This window comes from Zalophus californianus, chromosome 9 (assembly GCF_009762305.2).
Source record: "Zalophus californianus isolate mZalCal1 chromosome 9, mZalCal1.pri.v2, whole genome shotgun sequence".
In the NCBI taxonomy this organism is placed as follows: Eukaryota; Metazoa; Chordata; class Mammalia; order Carnivora; family Otariidae; genus Zalophus; species Zalophus californianus.
In genome coordinates this window covers 91,242,588-91,267,410 of record NC_045603.1, presented here as the reverse complement: position 1 = coordinate 91,267,410, position 24,823 = coordinate 91,242,588, and the positions used below count along the sequence as shown (strand labels likewise).

Below are 24,823 nucleotides of genomic sequence, written 5' to 3'. Positions count from 1 at the left end.
GGTCTCAATAATTGTTTTATTTATTTATTTATTTATTTATTTATTTATTTATTTATTTATGTGCTGTTTACAGTCTCCCAGAAAAGAACCTCAACTGGTAGGGAATGTGATTAGGGACCTTCACTGAGCCAGCAGCAACCACAGAAGAATCCAGGGATGGGAATGAGCTACTGGAACCCAAGGCAAAAGGACTGTTAGTGATGGTTTGCCAATTTCCTGGCCTCTAGTTGCTCAAATGGGAAACATAGAAGGAAATATTAAATGACTGGGTATTGAAATGAAGAATTTTGAAGATCTGGCCATGATGGGGGGCCAGAAGAAATGGGCTGGATTAAAGTCTGGGTTTTAAGCATGTCGTGCTAGGGAACACTTTGAGAGACATTGCGGGATAAGATGTGAGGATAACAGAATGTGGGGAGCATTGGGGAAGGAATCCAGCTGTGAACAGAGAGGAGGGACAGGGTGGTGAACATGACTGAGAGAGTACTTCTGGGTGGCAAGGTAGGGAAAGGGATGGGCAGATGCACTCATTCCGTCCACTCCTTCTTGATGGACAGGTTCCACTCCCAGGTAAGGTGGTCGTGCTTGTCATCGTCGGTGAAGAAGGACTTGTTGTGGTAAGTGCCTCGGGCCAGCATGCCCTTGGGAGCCTCCTCAGTTGGAGTCAGGAACTCATACTCCTCTGGCCGAGGCCCATAGCTGCCAACCATAAATGTTGCTTTGTCCACTAAGAAGAAAGACAAGTTCATTAGGGTAAGCTTCTGATAGAGGAAAAGCAAACACAGAAAACTGGAAAATTTGGAGCACAGCCTACAGTGACCAAAACCAAAAGCCATAGTTTCCAAGCCTGGGTAAACATCAGAGTTACCTGGGCATCTTTTTTTTTTTTTTTTTTTTACCTTTAAAATATATATATTTTTAATTAGAGTGCCTTTTAATAATACAGTTTCACTATCAGAGACTATGGATCAGTAAGCTGCTATGGGCAGTGTCAAGAATCAGTGTTTTTATTTTATTTTATTATTTATTTATTTAAGATTTTATTTATTTATTTGAAAGAGTGTGAGCAAGAAAGACCACAAGCAGGGGGAGGGTCAGAGGGAGAGGAAGAAGCAGACTCCTCACTGAGCAGGGAGCCGGATACAGGGGTTTGATCCCAGGACTCTGGGGATCATGACCTGAGCTGAAGGCAGGAGCTTAACCAACTGAGCCACCCAGGCGCCCCAAGAATCAGTGCTTTTAAAAAACCTCACAGCCAATGCTATCAGGAAAGTTGGGAAATCAGCACCTTAAATCTGTGGGGATCAAGACTTTTTTTTTAAAAGATTTTATTTATTTATTTGACAGAGAGAAACACAGCGAGAGAGGGAACACAAGCAGGGGGAGTTGGAGAGGGAGAATCAGGCTTCCCCGCGGAGCAGGGAGCCCGATGTGGGGCTGGGATCACGACCTGAGCCGAAGGCACATGCTTAAGGACTGAGCTACCCAGGCGCCCCTCAAGACTCTTCTTTTATAGAGATGTAGCAGGTTATACCATTAAAAAAAATCCTTCATTAATTGAGACCCGAGTTCTGGTCTTGGCTCTGCAACCACTTACGTCATATGACATTTCTGGGCCTCTGTTTCTTTCTCTGTATAATGAATTTCATGGATTTTCTATCTACAAACTATTATCCCATGAACATATCCATTGTGGGAGGTAAGGTAACAACAGCTGGTAATCAGAATGAACAGAACTCATGGATGGAAGACTTGGATGGAGAGGGAAAACCAATACTTTGGTTAAAAAAAAAAAGTGAAGAACTGGGACAAATGTTGAAAATAGCCAACCAAAGTTATTAATAGGTGAATAACTGGGACATATATTAAGAAAAAGAGGGCATTAGAAAGTATAACTAAAGGTAGGCAGGCAGATAGACAGGCAATGTGTAGTTAGCTGCTAAGTGTTATGAATAAGTTTGGAGGAACAACTACAGACAGATCATCGTCCTCTTGCCTAAGTGAGGCAACATAGACTCTAGACCCAAAGGAAAATAGGAAGTTGAAGTATTTTTTTCATGAGACTTGGTCCTGGAAAGACCAGTTAAGATCTTCCAGGTCAACAACCTTCTGTGGGATCTGAGTAATTGAGTGGTCGTCCAAGTCATGCAAATTTGTCAAACAATTTCCCCTCGAATCCTTTGTTTATTAATTTGGGGGAACTGACCTGTGCCTTACTGATTCCCACCCCTGAAAGAAGACAGCCCCCGAGGCAAAAGGGAACTGTACAAGTATTTCCATCACCTTTCCAATTTTCATTTCTCCCTGCCCATAAGAATGGAAGGAAACTGAAGGCATTCCCCAAGGCACGTACAGTTTAGGTACAACTTGTCAAGAGCAACGGCAGCTCAAATAATGTTGTATTATGTCTCAATCACAGCTTTTCTTAATTCTAGAAAGAATTCCATTTCTTTGTTTTAAAATAAGGGCTGCCCCCTGCTTCCCCATCCCCAGCTGCCCACATGCTACTTACAACTCCCATTCCAAAAAAACCACACTTGCCGCTGGATAGAACCTTCCAGTCTTGGATTTCTCTGACACTTAAGTTTATACCTCTGAAGTGCTTTTTTTTTTTTTTTTTTTACTCTTGAGAGTATTTTAATAGACTCCATTTTTATTCAATATTATCTTGATTACTCTTCCCCTTTGTGAATAATAAACTTAAATCACAGAAGCCAAATGCTGAAGGTTGGTCGTTGACCCAGTCTAAACTAGATCTCTGAATGTAGGCCTTGCCATTAATGTCTAGGTCAGAGGTCTATGTGTGCTCTTTCCTAGGGAGAGTGTCCACAGCTTTTTGTCAGATTCTTAAGCGAGTCTATGACTAAAATTGTTGATAAGCAGAAGTTCAAGTATCAGTGGGGAGCAGAGTTTGGGACAGTGTGAAGTGTGGGTTCCTTACCTTTCACCCCAGTCCGGTAGGTATGCTGAACGTATTTCAGGCCCGACACAATATCCCTGTTCACCTGTAGGTGGGAAGGATCCAAGCAATTCAGATTAAAAACAGTCATTTTCCCTTATCCTTCACGCTTATCCTACCTAGCTGAGTCTTCTTTGAGTTCTTTGAGGATGAAAGAAGGTTAAGATTTAGTTCAGAATAAGTATTATCATTTAGTGCGGGTGGAAAGGCAGAGATTGGAAAGAGATCACAGGATTCAACATTGTCAACCTGGTTTTAATCATCAAATACTGTGCTGTTTGTTTGTGGGGGGGTGCTGCTTAAGTAAAACATTGTCTCAATGTTCTTCATTACATTTCTCCTTCCTCTAAAGGTCCAAAGAATGGTCTTGAGCTCCCCCTGCCTGATACTATTGGCCAGAAGACAGTCCTTGTCTTAGGAAAGGCTACAAAGGTACCAACGGAAATTGTTATGTGAGGACATGAAAACCCGAACCTCAGAAATCATCCACCTAGCATGAAAAACAAATAACAAGGAGAAAAGCTGTCATGGAAAATCAATCAGGTCTAGAAGAGGGTTGTACCCGTAATGTCTCTGAGATTGCAGTGTAAAGATGAGGAGTTTTTGCCCCCCAGAAACATCCTTCCTGCATAAAAATAATGGGCGAAATCCACTTGTGTCTGGCAAGCATTGTGGATGTCTCTTCTTTTCAGATGTTGTCTGAGATGTCACCACTTCCCCAAGCCTTTCAAAGAAAGGTCACTGAAGCGGGATGAAAATATACACAGCCCAAGCACTTTGTTTTTCCATGATTCATTTTGCCTAGGCTGGACCTGGGTTGTCCATTAGTTTTATACAGGGCTCGTGTTTATACAAACAAAGCGAACGTTGCGTCAGTAGTTGGACAGCCTGCTGAATTGTTCGCCAAGATGAAGAATGAAAGCATCCTCACATAATTTCACCCCATGGTAATTATGGCTGCCTTTTTGTTTTGGACAGAGTAATTAAACCCATTTATCAGTGCTACGTTTTGCTGTGTGGGCGACGAGGAAGCACAGCAGTGAACACCACCAGCTTAGGTTTTAGACTGTCACTCAGTAAAATCTCTGCTATGGATCTATCAAAAGCAGACACAATGAAAACAGCGTCATTGAAGAAACTGTGCTAAAATGACACCCAAACTTTCTGATTACTCTGCCAGATGTGGCTCATGGAAGTAAAAAAAAGTGAATGCCTTTTTCTAGAAGTCTCTAAGCTCATCCTTTGGGCCTCGTAGGAGATGTGGTGTGCTGGTAAAAAGTCTGAAAAACGGGAATGGTGAGTGCTGCTCAGCAATAAGGACTTCAAATCAGAGTCCCTTGTTTTTTCTACTGCTCCATGGAGGGTTCATTCTATTTATTTATTTATTTTTTAGAGAGTGGGGAGGGGCTGAGGGAGAGGGAGAGAAGCTTAAGCATGCTCCATGCCCAGCCTGGGGCCAGATGTGGGGCTTGACCTCAGGGCCCTGAGATCCTGACCTGAGCTGAAATCAAGAGTCGGATGCTTAACCAACTGAGCCACCCAGTGCCCTGAGGGTTCATTTAACATAAATATGTTTGAGATGGGTAAGAGAAAAATATGAATATTCATCATATTCTCTTCCTCCATCTGCACGCTTCTCCCCATTGCTCCCCCTCACCCCAGGAGGAAAAAACCTGGATGACATGAGAGCTGTGGACGTCAAAGATACTACATTTCCTTGGGAGGCAGAAGGAAAAGGTGAAGAAACTAAAGGAACCATCCCAGGCCAGGTTTTGGAGAGAGCCATGAAGCTTGGGTGGGGGGTGTGGTGGGCAGAGTAGGGAAAGAGAAGAACACGGAGTGCAGTTAAGAGAGAGATAACGCAAGAGGATTTTAGGATCGGTTGCTGGTGTTATAAATGCAAACTTTCTTGGGTATTTTTCAACAGATGTCAGGAAAGATTTAAATTGCTTCTCAGTTATTTCCAGTTTTGAGCTGGTGCTTCTTCTGATGGTAGCTCCATGCTGGGACAGGCTAGCTAAACTTTGTGTGGGTTATATAGAGAGAGTGGTTTTTCTCTTATTTGAGAAAATGCTAAGTCTCTGCAGCAGATGGAACTTGAAAACCCCTTTCTGTGCCCCCATCCTCCGTCACCCTAATGTGTAACACCGTATAACACCGACTGCTTGCTACATTCTCGTTGGCCTCCCACGCATAGCTGAAGCCCATGCCCCAGACCTTTCCTTCTGATCTTAGTCCCGTCAATATTTACCTGTCCTGTTTCATTTGCTTTCAACCGGCTTACTAAATTGATAAATTAAGGTAGCTGTTTTAATGATTAAAAATTCAGCCAGTGTGTAACGCATTCTAAGCATATTGGGATACAATGCTTTGGATATAATTCTAGGCAAATTTGGATGTGATATCAGACTTTCAGGTGCTTCAATAATAAATAATACTATAGGAAACAAGCAAGTGAGCCACAGCTCAGTGCGTATTATAGAGTAGGCATCAACAACTATTTTCAGGCTGGAATTTTTTTGAGGCATATTTATATGTGGTACACAGGGATTGTTCCTAGACCCTGAATTCACCCTGCACCAGACGGTAAGAAGAGCCCAGTGTGCAAACACAGAGGGCAGATGGGGTCTTCCTTGGTGGCCCTGAAGGGCCCTGCCGTGCAGAATATGGCTGAGAAGGGCAACCAAAGCAAACATAAGCAACTAAGAGCAAACAGTACATTTCTGACTTACTTGGTTTCAGCCAAGATTATTTTTCTTTTTGCTTTTGGCCAATCATTGGTGTATGTGTCTATTCATTATATGTCAATTTATCTCCTGTTTAGTTTTGCTCTTTCATATTTGCTTGCTCCACAACTATAATTGTAATTTCCAGTTATTTACCAAGGTCCACACTCCCTGGATTTATATAATCATTGAGCAATTAGAACTGAGGCTCTATCTGTTCCATTTTTTACTATTAATTGATTCATTCATGTATCGATTTCTCAATACATATTCACTAAATATCATTTGCAAAGTTTTGTGTAAAATGTTGGAAAGAAGAGATATATAATCTCTCCCTTTCTCAGGGTGCTTGGACTGTACAGGGACGAAATGGCAAAACTGGTACAATATAAAGCAGGGTGTGCTTCATGGTGGGGAGCATCTGGAGTTCACAGAGAGAGGGGTCTTATTGGTTAAGTGATCAACGGAGAGTTCAGGGAGAGGGTCCTGGTAGGGAAAAGGCAGGAAGCAGCGGGGGCCTCAACAGGTAGAGTTCAGAGTTGGGGAGAGACAGTCCAGATCCAGGGGGAAGAAAAAGAAACAAAAACTATGACAACATGATAATGCAAGATGCTTGATTTTTTTTCTTTCTCTGACTATAGGAAGAATGTAGACTTTATAAAAACATACAGGCCAAGATACTTACTTTGAAGTGAATTTTGACTCTGTATTCAACACCTTCCTTTAGCACAAAAGTTTCTTTTTTGAGGGCTTCAAGATCCCCTGTAGAAGTAGATTTAGAGAGAGTTTATTCTCCTCAGAAGGATAAATACAAAGAGATGAATGGAGTTTAAACTCCAGAGCTGTTTGCTGGGCCCGTCAGAATAACATGGTCCACATGGCCTTCAATTCGAAGAATATTTGAGATCACACACACACACACACACACACACACACACACTTGAAATGCCTGAAATCTTACAGCTAGATATGAGAAAAATGTGATAGCGCTTTCTCCCCCAAATTTGATGACATCCCTAAAATATACAAGGTATTATCAGCAATGAACTATGTATGACAATGCCTTTTTTTTTTTTAAGTAGGCTCCATGCCCAAAGTGGGGCTTGAACTCATGACCTCATGATCGAGGGATGCATGCTCTACCACTGAGCCAACCAGCTGCCCTGACAATGTCTTTTCTAACTGTTAATAATAAAAACAAGTTTTAATCAGCCATCCTAGAGGAAAATCTGAATTATATTTCTATTTTCTCTGTTGAAAATGATATTACATAAGTGGCCAAACAAAAAGATGATTAAAGAATGTGTCCCTACCCCTCAAATAAATAAATAAGAAAAATATTATGTAAGAGCACCAGCTATTTGTTTTTGTAGATTTGGTGATGTTTGTGACATTTTCTAGCTTTAAAAAATTTACTTGTTTTGGCTCCGTTTTATCATTCTAGATATATATTCACTTTTGTACTTAATTTTGCATTTGCATTTGTAATCTCATATTAATTTTCTTAAGGAAAGTCACTTAAGTGATAAAAGCTTTGGGCCCCATGAAACCAGCATCTGACTAATTCCTGTACTCTGGTTAGAGAGGTAATCACTCTCTGTTCTTCTCCCAGTGTGGTCCTGTATCATTTGACGTTCAGGGGTAAATGTGTGTGTGTGTGTGTGTGTGTGTGTGTGTGTGTGTGTTTTGTATAACTCTGGGCATGTGCTTCATATCACATATATATGTATATATACATGCACACACTATGTGTATATAGTATGTATGTATATTATTTGTATATAATACATATACTATATATTTTGTATATAATTATGTGTATTATATGTATATATAATGTATAGATGTGTATATATACACACTACATGCATACACACTACATACATAGTATGTATGTGTGTATATTATACATATATAATATACGCTATATATTTTGTATACATACTATATATGTGTATTATATGTGTGTGTGTGTGTGTGTGTGTGTGTGTGTGTACTGGGATTCACCTCAGTAGCTTCTTGAAATCCAAATTTGGGCATCCCGATGCCGGGAAAGTGAAAGAGACTGAGTTTTCCTTGCGATGTGGTCAGGCCCTTAGATTTCCTTAGTGCTAATTCAGACCTCATCTCACAAACTGACAGTTGTACCTGCTCGCGCTACACTATTTCACACAGGAAGAGGCCTGAGTCCTGGTGAGAAAAAGAAAGAGAGAGAGGGGGAGAGAGATTCTCCTAGAGAAATGCTAGAATGTGGAGGTAGGTGAATTTGTGTCTGATGTAATGGTTTCAGTTGAAGGGGAAGTGTGTCTTCTCAGCCTCGGATTTCCTCCTTCAGACAAATAAGGCCATATAAGGTAAAGAGTGGATATGTACTGTGAGAGAGGAATCACCTAGCTGCTGAGCCTACTGTTCTGGAGTCAGGCTTTGCTCTGTCTCACGAGTTCACCTTTTGAATCTGGGCATAATTTTTTCTCTGAAAATCTGCCTTGGATGCCCCCAACCTCCCAGCTCCTTGGCCCTTCCCTCATTCCTCTCAGATGCACATTTCTCCCATAATACGCACCTTCTCAGTCTCTCTCTATCTCCTGAAGATTTAAGTGTCGGGGAAGGACTTGACCATTGTCACAATAAGAGGAAAGGAAATAACATCTTAATTTGTACGTCTCTAGTGGGGGAAGTCGCTTATACGAGAATGAGAGCTTTAAGCTAAAATAGTACGTATTTAACAATGGCATTCTCAGCACTAATTAAAAGATTTTAGATGGCTTCTTGCCTTCACAGAAGTTCTCTAGTTGATATATGGTCAATATTCTCTGCTGTTCAGATTGTATAAAGATTACATGTTAGAAGCAGACAGCTTGCTTTGTAATATTTCCATCACCAGTCTTTCTTTTTTTAAAGATTTTATTTATTTGAGAGAGAGAGAGAGCATGAAAGGAGGTAGGGTCAGAGGGAGAAGCAGTCTCCCCACTGAGCAGGGAGCCCGATGCAGAACTCAATCCCGGGACTCCAGGATCATGACCTGAGCCGAAGGCAGACGCTTAACCAACTGAGCCACCCACGTGCCCCCATCATGTCTTTTCACATGAATAGTAATTCCCTTGCTGCTGTGTGGAGATAAAAATCTGAAGTAAATATGATGATACAAGTAAATAGATCCAATACTTATGACTGCACCATCTTCAATTAAGCAGAGACAGAGATTGGGCTTTTCACTGAGTGGGGTAAATACTGTGTATCCTGAGAGCAACGATTTGTGAACTGGTCCCAGCATACACGTGTCTGGGATTCACCTTACTGGCGCTTCCTTTTGCTGGGAGAGGTGACAGAGACTAAGTGTTCTCCGTGATATCACTAGGCCCCTCGGGACAGAACAGATGTGTCCACTTACCAGTGAGGTCCATGGTGATTGGTCCTGGGGCACTTTCACACACCAGGGTAAGCCGGGTGACCGTGACATTGGGGGCTGTCGGGTCTGCAAGATTCAAAAGAGAACGTGAGCCTAGGGCAGAGACACGTGTGTGCAGTGTATGTGTACATTTCAAGTCGGAGAGAGGGAACATAAGAAGAAGAGTGGTATCTCTGGACTGGCAATAGAAAGGCAAGTGGCAGATTCCCCATGTTGGGCTCAATGGCCTTATAAATTAGAGCAGTGCTATTTCTGCTTCAGGCACTTGGAGGTCCACCTTAGTTGTCAACAGCAAACATTTCCTGGGTGGCTCTGGGCAAGTTCCTCTGCTAGATGGGCACTGCCTCTCTCTACCTTATTCTGCCGTTGCGTCTGTGGAAGATGGAGTATTAGGGAAGGAAGGAGTGAGAAAGAGAAAGAGGAGAAGGAGAGAAAATGTGAGAGCATGGAGAGAATACAGTTCTAAGTGGTAGTCGGGGGTTCTTTCTAATTCCTCCGCATGTGTACTTTTTGCCTATTTCAATGCTGACTTGCACTTTATCTCCAAAGAAGTCTTCATCTTACCGTCCTTAACTTTATGCAGCACATATGGACTGTGCCTCGCTCACTTAGCTCTGACAACACTCGGTCTCTTTCTTCTGCACCTGCCCCCCATCCCGCTCCACACACACACACACACACACGCACACACACACACACACACACACACACCTGCCACCACAGGGCCGTCCCCCAGGAGTGTCTTCTTGTACTTGATCAGACTTTCGTCATCTTTGTCCATCTCCTGTAGCTCTTTCAGGGACTTCTGGGGTGGAGGCTTGTAATTGAGCTTGCTGTCCAGCTCATCGACATCCTCTTCCAGGTGTGTTTCTGGGTCCTTTTCAGTCATTTTGATCTATTTCAGAGAGAGAGAGAGAGGATGATAGTCCATTAACCAAAAGTCAATGGATATGAACAAGTTTGGGGGGCTGCTGGTAACACCATCCTTGCCCTCATGGACTTCTGTAATCATCAGTGATTTTCCAGGATATTTTTTCCTGATCTCATCTCATTATTTTTTTATGCAATAAGCAGAGAATGCCTTTGGTCTTTTCTCTGACCTTCCCGAATTTCTCTGTACTGTGGCAAATGTCTCCTATTCACCGAATAAAGCTGACCAGAGAGAAATAGCTCATTTGTGAATAAAGTCCAAGTGAAACAACATAACACAAGCAGTCCCAAATAATGAGCAGATAGCCCCAGTTCAAACAATTCTAGGAATAGCCGCAGTCCTCTTAATTCAGCCGCTCCTCGAGTGTCCAAGCTCTTAGCATCGTGCAATCCCTGTTGTGATGGTTTCAAAACACAGGGGGTCAAAGAAACCGCTGGCTTCTTCCCATTAATTGAATCTTTCCCTGAACTCCTGCAATACTTCAAAGGTAAGCCGTGCAACATTGTAACACCCGCCTGAGGTGTCTGAATGGCTCCCATCCAGCACTGCTAATAACTGCCTGAGGGCAGCAAGTACCAGGTTCTGTGCTTCTCTTGAATCTCCCATGGTAATTGAATAGTTTAGGCATTTTATAAACCCCCCTGGTTTGACTTATTTGGCTCTGTATCTAAAGATCTTCTGTTCTTTTGAAATGACATAAAATAACAAAAGACTCTTTAAATTCCTCCAGACAAAATGGGAAGGATTAGCATGTCTTTATTTTACCTTTATCTTCCACTGATCTCCCTTTTCTGGATCCCATTCCCTTTTAGTATCTTCCTCCTCTTGCCAGATGACTAGTGACGTTATTCTCTAAGGCCTCACCTCGGCATACCTGGGAGTCTGTCTTCCTCCCTCATCATCTACATTTACTTGCTATGTGTTAAAATATGGAGGGGAGATTCTAATAAAATGATCCGCACTTAATTGTTAGTGACTGAATAATAGCTTTAAAAAATTATTCGTTTTAGGCCGTGTATAATCAGAGATTTTCAGAGCAGAAAGGAACCGTAGAGGTAAGATATTCCAATCTGTCACGTAATCATTGAGAAAATTGAAACTCAGAGGTTAAGAGAAATGCCCAAATTTCCATAGCTGGATGAACTTCAGTGTCCTTTAATAAATAGGAAGAAGTCTCTACTGGAAGAATTTCAGGCCCGTGGCTCGCAGCAATGGAGCTATTTGGGGACATATGGGAGGTATTTGGGCAAGGAGATAATTTCCTGATTTCCTGCAATTCTCCCCCGAGCGTGTCCTCCCTGCCGGTGGTTAAAGACTACATTGTTCCTAGGTGGCACAACTCTAGACAATATCTAGCACATCTCATCCTGAGTGAGTCTGCAAAGCTCTGTCAAGTCCCCCATGGCGGGAAGCTATCTCTGGCCAAAATCAGCCGTGGTTTTGAGTTTCAGTGTCTCCATCCCTGGCATCAGAAAGGAAAATCATTTGGAAGGGAAGCCAAACAAAAACAACTTTAACAGAAAAAGAAGGAAAAAAACAGAATAAAAAGAAATGATATCCCTTGGCTCATTGATCCTCTTCTAACAAAATAAGAAGCCAAACACCATGAGCTTGATCAAGTCTGCAAACAGCATTGCAATGCCCAGGTCCACTTCCTGTGCAGGAAGGAAGCATGCAGGCTTGTTCCTATGGCAACTCTTGCCTCAGCTGAAGACTCAGCACCACTCATTGCTGAGCCTCTCGAGACAGCATAATAAATATCATGACCAGCTCAACTCATATTCCAAACAACACTCAGGAAAAGTGAATGAACTGGTTGGAAAAATAATGAAGGATGCAGTGGGTGGAGATTGTAGGTTGTGGGTAGCTTGAGGACAATCATTAAGGGGCAGATGAAGAGCAACCCAGATGAGATTAGAAGAGAGAGGTTCTCCTCTGGTGACACCCAGGAACCGGTGTGCCTGGGTGACTCGGTCAGTTAAGTGTCTGATTCTTGGTTTTGGCTCAGGTCATGATCTCAGAGTCCTGGGATCGAGCCCTGCATCCGGCTCCAAGCTCAGTGCAGAGTCTCCGTCTCCTTGTCTTTCTCCCTCCTCCTCTGTTCCTCCTCCCACTCTTTCTCTCTCTGAAATAAATAAATAAAATCTTAAAAAAAGAAAAAACCAAAAACCATACATGTGGACAGATCATCGGGAAGCCTACCTACAGATGAGGATGTCTTGGCCCTCTTGGACAGGACTCTCTGGAATATATCGCTTGGTTCTTACAAGTCATCTGCTTGAAGTCTGACCATCAGAAGATAACACCACACCTACCCACTACCTAGCTCAAGGTGATTTCCATAACCTGCAGGGAATTGTTATTCTGTACCCTGAGATCTCAATTTTGAAAGGAGAATGAGAGAGAGAGAGCAGGGGAGAGAAAAAGACAAAGACATGATCTAGGACAGGATTCAATAACATCTGTGTGATCATTGCCGAGTCAATTTCTCAGTCATCTCGATCTTGATGTTCTTATTAATAAATCTGAGACTAATCAGCTGTCACGCCCTTAGCAAATGGTTCACCCTACTGTGGATCTTATTCTCCTTCTCTTGAGGTTTGGGGGGTTGGAGCAGACCACCTCTAGGTGCTTTCCCTTTCTAAGTTCTCCATCTGTAGATTTGTCTTGCCCTGCGGTCATGCGTCAGCTGAGTTACAGGTATTCGATTACCTTATTTCACTTGTGTACAGAAGAGACGTATCCAATCTCTGTTTTATTATCTCAAATTTGTTTGAAGTCCCCAAAGAAACAGCCTTTTTAATTTCACAGTTCATCTCTCGGGAACCTCAGATTCTGCCAAAGCCTCAGCCATCATGGCTTATAGAGTTTGATAATGCTTTCCCAAACTCTATGTGTGTGCATATTTAACCACACCTTGTTAGTTCTCTCTTTATCCCCCCATTTTACAGTGGGATATGCCTGCAAAAGGGAGAACTGGCATTTTATGGAAATTCTACAGACTACCTTTGAGTATCATCTAAAGAACAACTGGCTTTATTATTGATCATGATAATTATAATAGTTACCATACATAATGCTAAATGCTGTTGCGAGGATTAGCTCATCAGTCCTCACTACAGCCTAGGGGCGGGCATGGTCATCATTCTCTTCTATAAGTTAGGAAACTGAAGCTCAGACAAGTAGCTTGCCGAAGAGGACCTATTGTGTAAGGGGCAGAATTACTGTCTGGGCCAGCTCGTCTGGCTCACAGGCACTATGCTCTGTTGCTTTAGCTGTCTTTAGTAAGAAGTAAAAATGAAATTATAGAACCCATTAGTTATCTTGGGAATCTATCCGGAGGGTGCACAGGCAGCAGGAAATGTGCTGTTTTGCAAAACTCTGCCTGCTTTAGCGAGGCAGGGAAGCGTCACATAAAGAGGGTTTCAGGGCCACTCTGCTGCGTGTCCCCTTGCACAAGTCCCTGACCCTTTCTGCGCTCCAGTTTTGTGCTCGGCAAAATGAAATCATTGCCTTAGAAGGACCTCTGAGGCCTCTTCCTAATTCAGGGACTCGAACGCTCCTTAATTTAAAGAAGGCTCTGAAACAAGAAAAGAGGAAGTGGAGGTGGGGTTGGGGAAGACCCAGGCCAGCTGTGTAGAACATTCTGGTTGGCCTTTTCTCACCTTCCTTTGCAACTCCCCCACTGTTCCACAAAAAGCAGAGTTGTTTCATTTGCTTGGCGGTCGTTTTGACGTTGGTTTTTTACACAGTAAAAGTGAAATGGAGAATGAAGAATTACATGTTTAACAAGGTTAGTGTGCACCCCATCAGGCCCAAAGCACATACTGGTTTTGTGTGTGTGTGCGTGCATGTGCTTACTGCTCATTATCTTTATCTTCTGCTTCACAGATGCTTCCACAGGTGAATTTTCACAGTGAGCCCCTCACACCCTCATGTTTGCTATGCAGCAAAGCAGTGTTAAGCTTGGGGCGTGCTGAGATAGAAACTTAATCCTCTCAGGCTCAGTTAAAATGCCACATGAAATTAGGACGGTTACTCATGGTGTGACTGCCATAGCACAAATTGGTGGTTTTGCTTGCAAATCCAGTGAATTGTCCAAGATACTGAAAGTGAAATACACTTAAGCATTTGCACCAATCTCAGGACAGAGCATCCTTGTCTGGTTCATTGATGCAGTTCCAAAGCAGTGGGGGGCAAGGGAAGGTGAAAGTTTTGAGTTCAGATGAAACAGATCACCTGGTTAATTCAAAGAAAGGTGACCTTTAAGGCCTACTAGGACCTGGACTTTGAGTCCGGTGGGCCAGAGATTCAAAATGTGGTTCTTCATTGCTTTATTGCAGGACCTAACTAAGCAAATGATCAGCCTCGCTCCGCCTGATTTTCCACCAGTAGTGTGGAAATAATGCTGTTCCTTTATGGGGTTGAAGAGTTGGAGAAAACACATGAAAAGCTCTCAGACGATCCTGTCCAATAGTAGATGTTCAATAAACTACCCGTTCTCTTCCTCCGAACCCTGCCCTGCGGGGCTGTCTGTTGTGTGGCACAGCCTCTGTGAAGTGAGGTAGCTGGCTGCTTAGGCACCAAATGCTTTCCCTCGTCTCTGCAGTGTTGACAATGTCCACTCCTTCCATCTTAAAAATAGATTTTGTTTCTTTGAGGAGCACGGAAGACACAAGAAGTTCTCGGAATTGCGAGAACTGTTTATTAACTGAATCAAGCTTAAAATGGGAACGTCACTATTATATTTCTTTAAAAAGCTTCCTCACGAACAATTTAATTTTAGATTCTATTTATTGCTCCCTTTCCTCATTGAAGCCAGAGTTCACTCTGCAAATGATGAGAAATGACAAAAGACAACAGGCACAACCAGTGGAGAGAATTTCCTTTGGCTCTGGAGCAAAATACTGTGGAGACTAAACTCATGTTCCAAGGTTGCCAGATCATGCCTCTAGATGCACAGGTCATGAATATGAGATAGAAGAGGTGGAGATGACAGAGGGACAGAGAAATATGGAAGTGCCAGAAGTAGGGGGATTTCCATCAGAGAAGTTGATGCAAGCATTAGCTTTCTCCGTCACCCTGTCATGTCCTCTCCCTGCTGACCAGGATACGTGGAGAATTGGGTCATCCCTGAAGGACGGCCGACATGTCAGAACCAGTCAAGGATTTGGGTCTGCTTTGCTGCCTGCCTGGTGACTGGGCTTATTTGGGGAATCCGAGTTGATCCCTCGGGACACCAGAAGCTGTCTTGGCTCTGTGGTTTCTCAGGGTTCCTTAGCAACATGGAGGGATTGGTGCCTCCCGGGCTCCTCAGGGCAGCTCTCCACCATCTTAGCTCTGTGAAGAACATCTGAAATTGCAAAGCTGGGTGAGGAGAATCAACTCAGCGCCTGAGAGGACAGTGTCTTGTTAAATACAATAAATATTAAAACCAGTCCAGAGAAAGATCAGATGCCCAGAAGCAGAATTCTTTAACACTTGCCTGGGTGAGAGAAACCATACATTCTTTCTCCCCTGCGTAGTCACAGTATACTCTTCTAACTCAGATTCCTAGGCAAAAGGAGAGAGAACTCAGTGGGGCCATTCATGTCTGCTGAGTGTCTGCCCTGTGAAGTTACCACGCTTGGTATTTCCGTAAGTATTTATTTTAAATAATCCTCGATGAAAACTGCATCAAGGAAGCCATTTAAGCAAAACACTTGACTGCCATAACTTGATACAGTCACAGAAGTTTTAAATTCAGCACGAAAAGAAGCAGAGACACGATCTGTAACCATGGGTGCTGAGATTATCAGCCCCTTTAAGAAAGCTCAGGTGCCTTTGTACTAGCTCTGGCGGTGGACACCAGAGTGTGACATGGCCCAGAGCGATTTGGGAAGTGCTCACCGAAGTGATAAACATTGAAGTTGCAGGAACAATGCGAGAGCCGTCCCTGGGTATGCCAGTGTGGACTTTCATCCAGGGCCTCGGACAGCATAACACTGCCTACAAATAAGGACACCCAGATTGTGGGATTAGAGAAAATTTCCCCCACGGGACATTTCCTAAAATGTCCTTCTAAGGCATTGTAGCTGCTGGTTCTTTTTTTTTTTTTTTTTTTTTGGTGACTGAAAGTTTCTACCACCAGGCTTCACCTATAGAAGGCACTCAACAGATGGTTCTCTCTCCCTTTCGGCTTCGTTTCTAGTCCCTGGGGCTTCTCTCTTCCTGCTAGCAGAAATTTGTACTATATTTTGCTCCCATAAATTGGCCCAGGCCAATCTTCCCGTCACAATGGCTTCGCTGTGCTGAGCTTCCACTAACAACAGAACCTCAGTGTTGCTCCCAGCCTACTTCCCTAGGGACAAATTCATGCTCTCCCAAGCAAGGAAGGACTAAATCCCAGTCCCTGGAACATGCCCGTCAGCTTTGGTTCAGCTGTAACACAGTCATTCCACACTGTGCATCCTGAATGGAGAAGGAACTCTTCTCTCAGAACTCTGCACATCTCACAAAAGAGTAAGATGATCTTATTACTATGCTTGCGTCCTATCTGGATCTGGGAGGGATGTTTTCTTGTACACTTAACAAAACAAAGCAATGGCAAATATCTGTGATGCCTCCCTGTGGCCAAACCTCCTGGGCAAGCACAGACCTCTCGCTTTCCCTTGCTTGATCATTCCTGCAGGGAGGCTCCACGAGGCTAATCCTGATTTCAGTGGCTCTCCATGTGAAGGGGTGACTATGGGAAGGGGCTCTCAGGGAGAGCAGTCTGCCTTCCTGGACCTTGCATGGAAGAACAGCCAGGGCTTGATCAGACCCAGGCCACAAGTAACCCTAAGTCTTGAGTTTAATAACAGACTAGGTTTATAACACATGCTGACTGGGGCATCCTCTAAAGGGAAGCATTTCAGATCATGCCTAAAGCACTTCTAAGGGTCGCCAAATTTAGTCCTTGGCATTTTGAAGGCTCGCAAGGCAGGTATCCTAGCAGGGGCTAATTGGATTTTTGTAGAACCTATCTCTTAATAAATTATTTCGTGCCTTCCTTGTTTGCTTTTAGTCCTCTCAGATGTAAAGAGCTATTTTTTTAAGCAACAACAGCAATGATCTTTCTGCCCATCTGAATGCAGGAATTTATATAGATGTATATATATGCATGTATGCATATACTTAAGATTTTTATTTATTTTTCAGAGAAAGAGAGACAGAGAAAGAGAAAGAGAGCACAAGCAGGGAGATCAGCAGGCAGAGGGAGAAGCAGACTCCCCACTGAGCAAGGAGCCCGATGTGAGACTCGATCCCAGGGATCTGAGATCATGACCTGAGCCGAAGGCAGACACTTAACCGACTGAGCCACCCGGGCATTCCTGACTGCAGGAATTTAATAAGTGGTCTTTGCTAGTGGCAAAAATCGATCCCTCTGTGACCGATGAGTAACTAACAATGTGTTCTACCACATCTCCCCCTTGATGGTTAAATCCCATAGCACATGGTTAAATCCCATAGAGGTTTTCATTATGCATTTCTCTTATACCACCAGAAAAATTCTTTAGGGGAAAACAGTTCAATGTTTGACAGCTTTGAGTCTTTATCTTTTTTCTTTTCAATCAGTCTCTTTACATCTACTTAAAAACAGGAAACCACATATCTCCACCCCCTCAGCAACCCCTCATCTACTAGCATGTTTCACACCAGTTTGGCTCCACAGGCTTTTTGCTTCTCACCTTGGCTGGATGCCCACCCCCACCTTGTAGGAAACCCCTCTGGGCACTCCCCAGGAGTTACACTCATAGCCCTTTTCCCAGACACTCAGGATCTCATGGGCTGCCCGGCACCCCCCCCCCTCCCTGAGCTCTCTCCCCTGAGTCATTGCCAAGATTCCCTGCTCTGACTTCCCCTTCTCTGCAAACGGTTCCTACTGCCTCCTTAGTACTTTCTTATCTGTTTCAAAGATAATCTAAAAAAAAAAAAAAAAAAAAAACTGGAGAGGGTCCTCGCCTAGTTGAGATATCGCCTACATTTTCCTGTGCCCACCTACAGCCTCCCCCACCCAGAGGCATTTCAACTTACATTCAGTGGCTCACGGCTCTCTGGGGTGCCTCTGTCTCTCACTCTGACTTCTGAGTACTGGCAGTTAGAACAGGAAGGAAGTTAGTGAGGAAAAAAAAATGTTTTAAACCTACTAGAAGAGGAAACCCTGGGCTGTCTCAAATCCTGTTCCTTTGCGCTGCACATCTCTTGATCAGTCAACTGAACAGTGTTCTTATCAATTAATGGCACAGGTGGGAGCATGACCGCCCGTGTGAGTGTGAACACGGATGTGCACGAGGGTTCGTGCAAGGGCCTCGAGGCCATAGCCTTTGAGTGTAATGGATCACTGTGTGGGTGTGTCTAAAAAATCAAGTCCTTGCAGTGCGTAAGCTTACTGAGGCAAGGAACTGAAAACCAGTAGCAATAAATTTGCATCAGCTTTACTTCGTATCACTGACTTCTGCTCCTATGGGGTTTCTGCCATCTTTCTTATCTGCCAGATACCTTGAAAGTTTGCTGGCCGCGAATGCAGAGAGCTAAGGAATTATAAATGTTAACTGCATATACTTGGCCCTAAACTTAGAAGGTGTGCCCTCAAACGGGTTTTTGGAGTTTTGTTGGTTATAATTTCAAACCGTAGCTTTGCACCGCAGCACAATCAAATATCACTTGTAGTTTTCACTGATTGTTTTAATTAAAAAAAAAGTGAAGCACTGCTTTTGATTAAACCTAGGAATGAGGACTATAAAACAGCGTGCAATGTCGTTAATTCATAATCTTGTAACTCAGAGTTTGTGGCGATTTAACAAGTACGAAAGCGGACTTCTTCCCATATTTAAGGAAATGGTTTGTGAAGTAATTTAAACGCGAGCAAGTGGCAGATGCCATGTTTAAACCCTTTAAGGGAACAGTTTTTAAGCAGTCAAGCCACATTGTTCCATACACTTCCATAGCTGCTGTCGATAAAAAATGCTTATTTATACGAACATTTCAATATTCAGCATTTACATTGTTTCAATATGTGTAGAGCTGACTACTTAAGCAAATATACTTGGAGAAACTGACATTTATTTTGCTGTCATTTAAACGTGCTGCATCTTGTTCCCTTTTTTGTAAACTGATGCCACCAAATACATCTTATCTTTAGTCACTGGAACTGAAGCAGTTGAGATGATGGTTATTTGGTGGGAGAAAAGAGATTAATCGAGGAAAATATAAAAAGGAAAACAGTATATAATTACAATTAGCAAAAGTTCTGAACACCAAATACAGACTTAGTCTGTAAATTTCAAAATGATGTAGATAGAAGGTAGCCCTTGAAAGCAACTGGCTGTATTATAAATCGAAGCAAATATTAACCAACATGGAAGAGAGTAAATTTTGTAGCTCAGTACTTGTAAGGGGGGACACATTTCTTCTCTCAGTAACATTTGTGGAGCACCTTTATTTTTCCAGCTACCGTCCTAGGCCCCAGTGAAACAGCAGTAGACAACGGACAAACTCTCTGCTCTCTTGTGGAAATTATGTTCTGGGCGGGGACAGACAATGAAAAAATAACATAGGTAAAAATAAATTACTTAGAACAAGGAGGATTTAAAAATTGGGAATGGTAGATTCAAAGTCCACATGCCACTCCCCATTTCTCATGCTATTAGGGAAAACATCACTAGTCAAACAGGGCTTTTTTTTTTCCCCGTCAAGCCCAATGTGTCTCCACAATTTTTCCTAATCCACTGCACTGGGTACGGACATTTTTTTTTTTAAAGATTTTATTTATTTATTTGACAGAGAGACACAGCGAGAGAGGGAACACAAGCAGAGGGAGTGAGAGAGGGAGAAGCAGACTTCCCACGGAGCAGGGAGCCCGATGCGGGGCTTGATCCCAGGACCCCGGGACCATGACCTGAGCTGAAGGCAGATGCTTAACGACTAGGCCACCCAGGCACCCCTGGGTATGGACATTGGAAGGTAGGGGAGCCAGTTAAAAGTGTCTGCAACATCTCTATGTATGTGTGCAGTGTGTGTGTATTTATTGGGGGAAGAGAGAGCATTCATAACTTTCAGCAAATTCTCAAAGGTGTCCATGACCTCAAAAGTATTAAGAATTGCTCATTTAAAGCCTCTTCTTGATGACATAGCCATGGGAGGACACAGTCAGTTGGAGGACGAATGCCATGTTCTCCTAAAATACCTCCTGACATCACAGTCAGGGCAGGGATCTCACCGAAATTCCCATTTCTCATTTCTCCTCCATCACCGTTCACTGTTCACCTGTTTTTGTCAGCTGGGAAAACAGATGAAGAGACTCTTTGGAGAGGCCTACAAGGGCAGACACTCTGCTTCTAGCCCATGCTGACAAAGATGTGTTATACACCCAGACTCCCTTCCCCGTATCCAAGCTTCTTCAGATGCAGGACAATGCCTGTCATTGCAGTAAGGAGGCTCTTACTCCAAGGACCCTAGCCCTGTGTTGCTAAGTGAAGTCAGCAGAACTTGGAAACCTGCATGAGAGTTTCCAGAACAAGGATCAAACCTTTGAAGTAGTTTCCAGTTTTTGTTGGTACAAGCACACAACTGAAAGGGAAATTCTAGACAACTCTTCCATGGGGCAGTGCCTTCGCCATGAACCTCAAAAAACGTCAAAAGACTGCAGCTGACTGTTAGACTTCCCCTTTTGGCACAGATGTATTTCTTTGAGGCTACAAGTTGAGACAATAAACTCTCAGAGAAGACTTTCAACTCTGAAAGCTGTCCATTCTGAAATGTGTCCACGAGGCACCAATAGCAGGCTTGGGCGGGGGGTGGGCTACAGTTAGACAGATGTCCTGGCTCTGTGTCTTCCCGTCAGTGTATCCCCGGGCCATGGCTTCATTTCTCTGAGGCTCAGTTTGCCCATCTGTAAAAGAGGAATGATATCAACCTTCAGCCTTGCTGGAAGGGTTGGAAATAATGTGTGAGAAAGCATCCAGCAGAGTGCTCAATGTTCAATAAACGATTGAGGCTAAGAAAATCATCGCCATCATCAATTCCACAGGACATTTTGATGCTTATTATTGCAGACCACATATGAGATTGACTAGGGGAGAGTCATTTTCATCTAAGTGCTTACAATCAGCCCACACACATCTCAAATATATATATATATATATATATATCTTATATATTACCTCCTCCTTCTTTTTTTAAGATCTTATTCATTTATTTGACAGAGAGAGAGCGAGCAAGCACAAACAGGGGGAGTGGCATGCAGAGGGAGAGGGAGAAGGAGAAGCAGGCTCCCTACAGAGCAGGGACCCTGAAACGGGGTTCGATCCCAGGATCCTGGGATCATGACCTGAGCCAAATGCAGACGCTTAAACCACTGAGCCACCCAGGTGCCTACCTTGTTCTTCTTTGAAGCTTTCCAGCATTGATCCAGGATAAGTGTGTTATATTTTCTTTCTGAACTAGATCGTACACTGTTTATACAATATAATTTAGGACTTTAGTAGGCACTGCTTTGTGTTACATGATTATTTTCTGAATAGTAGAGTTATTTCTCCATCCAAATATAAAATGTGTGAGGAAAGGGCTGTGTCTTACGTGCCTTGTATTCCTTGAAGCAGCTAGCACAATACTTGACTGAATCATGCAAGAAATTGAGTAAAGTTCTTTAGTAGATATGTATCTGTCTAGATTAGATAGAAATGCCTACATTCTGCACCCCCACCCCATCTCTTACCTCTGGTTACTGTGTTGTCTTGGGGAAAAATGAATACGAATATGAGTATAATTGTGTGTCCATAGGGGTCACTGAAACCAATTTTTCTGTTTCTTCCTTTCTTATATATATGTATATATGACATACTGAACTACATTCTGAAGGGGTTCATAGCCTTGACATAAAGGTTCATTTCCAAGTTCAACAAGCCCTTAAGAATTCCCAGCTATATTCCAGGACCTGTGCACAAGGTCAGAGATAAGCCCATTTCTAAGGCACTGTCCTAGATCTCATGTTGCTACCAACGTAATGAGGAAGACAGAAAGAAACAAATTAAATTTTTTGTGTGTGCTTAAGAAATGTATAGGAGGTATTATGAGAGAAGTTAGTAAGGACATCAAGAAAGGCTTCTTGGAGGAAGTGATTACAGCGCTAAGTCTATAAAGGAGAGTAGATGTTGGCTACTTGACATGGGAAGGGTTGGAAATGGAGAAGGCATTTGAGGAAAGGGAAACCATGAGCAAAGGCATGGCATCCTAAAATGGTGTGATATGTGCAGGGAATTATAAAGAAGCTGCTCAAGGTTGCTGGACTTCAAAGTGAACATTATATAAGCATAATAAATGTGCCTGGAGCGGGGCAGGCACAGGGTCCTCATTACAGCAGACCTCTCAGGCTATGCTAATAAGGAACTTGGTCTTGATCCTGTCAGCGATGGAGAGCCATTGAAAGTAAAGGAGGCACATGAACAGTTTTGTGTTTTACTCTATAGTTTACTCTGGTATCTGTGTTGATGGGTTTGTTGGGAACAAAACTGGTCTGGAGATGGTGTAGGCCTGAACTAAAGCACTCATGGGAGAGATAGACAGAGGTGAGCAGCTGCAAGAAATACTTAGGTGAAGTTGGCATGACTTGGTGATTGGAGGGATGTGAAGGATGAAGGTGAAGAGGAGTGAGGACTTACAGGTTTCTTGCAAGAAGGACAGGGTTCTTGGTGGTATCATCAATTGATATAGAAAATACAAAAGAAAAGAGATGTCTTGGGGGAAGTTATGGCTTGAGTTTGGACATGTTGAGTTTGAAAACAACTGTGCCATTTCTAGGAGGTGATTTTTGACAGAAAGATATATAAGCCTGGATTTCAACTCTAAACTAATGATTCATTCTTCATCAAGCTATAGATAGTAGTTTCAACCAGGTTACCCAAAGTGTGATCTGTGGATCTGCAGATGGGCATCACCCAGGAATTTGTTAAAAATGCAAATTATCAAGCCAACTCCAGACCCATGATATCAGCATCACTAGGGCTGGAGTCAGGAATCTGTTTTAAAACACTCTGCAGTTAAGTTGTGATGTTTGAGAAACATTGGTTTAACCCATATAAATGGATGAGACCACCCTGAGAGAGTATAAAAAGAGAACTTGGCCACATCTAGGAAAATCCTGTTTTATGCAAGCTCTGCTTTCTGTATATAACATGCTCACTACTTCTCATCTCCTCTGCTAGCAGCCTAGCCCTACCATCACCATGCTTCTAGAGACTTTTAGAACAGCTTCTTTGTATTTTTTCCACTTCCATAATAGCCTCATGCTTTATTCTCCTCAGAGTAGTCAGAGTAAGAAGCACACTCATGACCAGATCATTCCTTCCATCTGAAACCTCTAAGGACCTTTTACCCATTTATAATAAAATGGAAGCATTTGCCATGGCCTGCAGGTGTTCTCACTGTGGCAACCAACCTCCAAGATGGCCCCAGTGTGTATCAGGCTTGGTCTGTGGGACCAGTAGAGCGTGGCAGAAGTGATGCTATGTCAGTTCTGAGGCTGTGTTATAAAAGACATAGTGCCTTCTCTCTTGATCTCTTGGATCAGTTGTTCTGTGGAAAGCCAGGTGCCATGTCATAACGACACTGAGGTGACATACAAGCAACATACGGAGTGGTTTACACTGTGAGAAATGAGGATTTCTGCTAACAGCTGTGTGAGTGAGCTATTTCATACAGGAAATGAATCCTCCAGCTCCAGATGACTGTAGTCCCAGCAGCCTGACTATCACCTCATGAAAGACAGAGCAGGAACCACCCAACTACACTACTCCTGAATAGACCCTCAGAAACCGTGGGATATAACAGATGTTTACGGTTAGGAGCTGCCAAATTTTGAGGTAATTTTTGTGTTATTCAATAACCGGTACACTCATGATCTGGGCCCTTGCACCACTCCAGACTCCTCTCCCTACTCTTTTGTTGTCTCCACTCTAGTCCCCCACTCCCCTGCTAATCCTTACAGGAGAAGTAGGTTCCCATTTCCGGAGGTATTGTCTCTGCTGGAATGCTCTCCTCCCAGAGAGCCATACTTGACTCATTTCCTCATTGTGGTTTTAATTTGTGTTTCCCTAATAGAGGATTATGGCAAAATCTATTTATGGGCTTATTGCCATCTGTATGTTCTCTTCAGTGAAATGTTTATTTGTATTTTTGGTCCATTTTTCTAATTGACATGTTTGCCTTTTGAATTTTGAGTTTTGAGCGTTCTTTGTATATTCTAAAGGCACATCTCTTGTTGGGTGTGTAATTTGCAAACATTTGCTCTCCACTTATAGTTGGTTTTTTTATGCAGGGTTTCACACAGAGCAAAAGTTTAATTTTGATGAGGTCAAATATATCAAATTTCCCTGTTAAGTACTTTTGCTGGCAAGTCTAAGACCTCTTTGCTTAGCCCAAGGCCCTGAAGAGTTTCTCCTCTTTTTTTCCTAAATCTTTATAGATTTATGTTGTACATTTAAGTCTGTGATACACGTGAAGCTAGTTCTCATACAAGCTGTGGTGGTTAGGTGTGGAATTTTAGGTGCATAAAGTATGAGATTTAAGATTCACTTTTTTTTGTTTTGTTTTGTTTTTATGATGTCCATGGACAAAATGTCAATGCTCAGCACCATTTGTCCAGGCTTTAGATGTTCATTCTCCAGCACCTTTCGTTGAATAGGCTAATCCCCCCTCCATTTAATTGCTTTTGCACCTTTGTCAAAAGTTAATTGGGCATATTTGTGTGGGTCTACACTTGGCTTCTTTACTTTGTTTCA

At 42.9% G+C, this 24,823-nt stretch overlaps 2 protein-coding genes across 6 annotated transcripts in view; one reads left to right on the top strand and one right to left on the bottom strand.

The window, feature by feature from the left end:
- Nucleotides 1–19: 19 nt before the first annotated feature.
- ARHGDIB (Rho GDP dissociation inhibitor beta) lies at nt 20–18,180 on the bottom strand. Of its 2 annotated transcripts, XM_027595245.2 has the most exons (7): nt 18,081–18,098; nt 15,511–15,578; nt 9,806–9,989; nt 9,077–9,160; nt 6,371–6,447; nt 2,942–3,005; nt 20–727 (listed from the first exon to the last, which is right to left on the bottom strand). In XM_027595245.2, the coding sequence occupies exons 2-7, from the start codon at nt 15,526–15,528 to the stop codon at nt 528–530; spliced, it is 627 nt and encodes a 208-aa protein (XP_027451046.1). In that variant the 5' UTR covers nt 15,529–15,578; nt 18,081–18,098; the 3' UTR covers nt 20–527. The 2 variants fall into 2 exon arrangements, with proteins under 2 accessions (XP_027451046.1, XP_027451047.1); XM_027595246.2 differs by lacking the exon at nt 15,511–15,578 and having other exon boundaries at nt 18,081–18,180.
- The window catches only part of PDE6H (phosphodiesterase 6H), a 36,548-nt gene continuing 15,743 nt past the window's right edge, over nt 4,019–24,823 (top strand). The window contains exon 1 of one of the 4 annotated variants that reach the window (XM_027595248.2): nt 4,019–4,255. In XM_027595248.2, the coding sequence (XP_027451049.1) occupies nt 4,218–4,255 (38 nt within the window). In that variant the 5' untranslated portion in view covers nt 4,019–4,217. Of the gene's footprint in view, nt 4,256–16,245; nt 16,527–19,967; nt 20,010–23,771; nt 23,906–24,823 lie in introns of those variants that run through there. The other 3 variants (XM_027595247.2, XM_027595251.2, XM_027595250.2) reach the window with 3 other exon arrangements.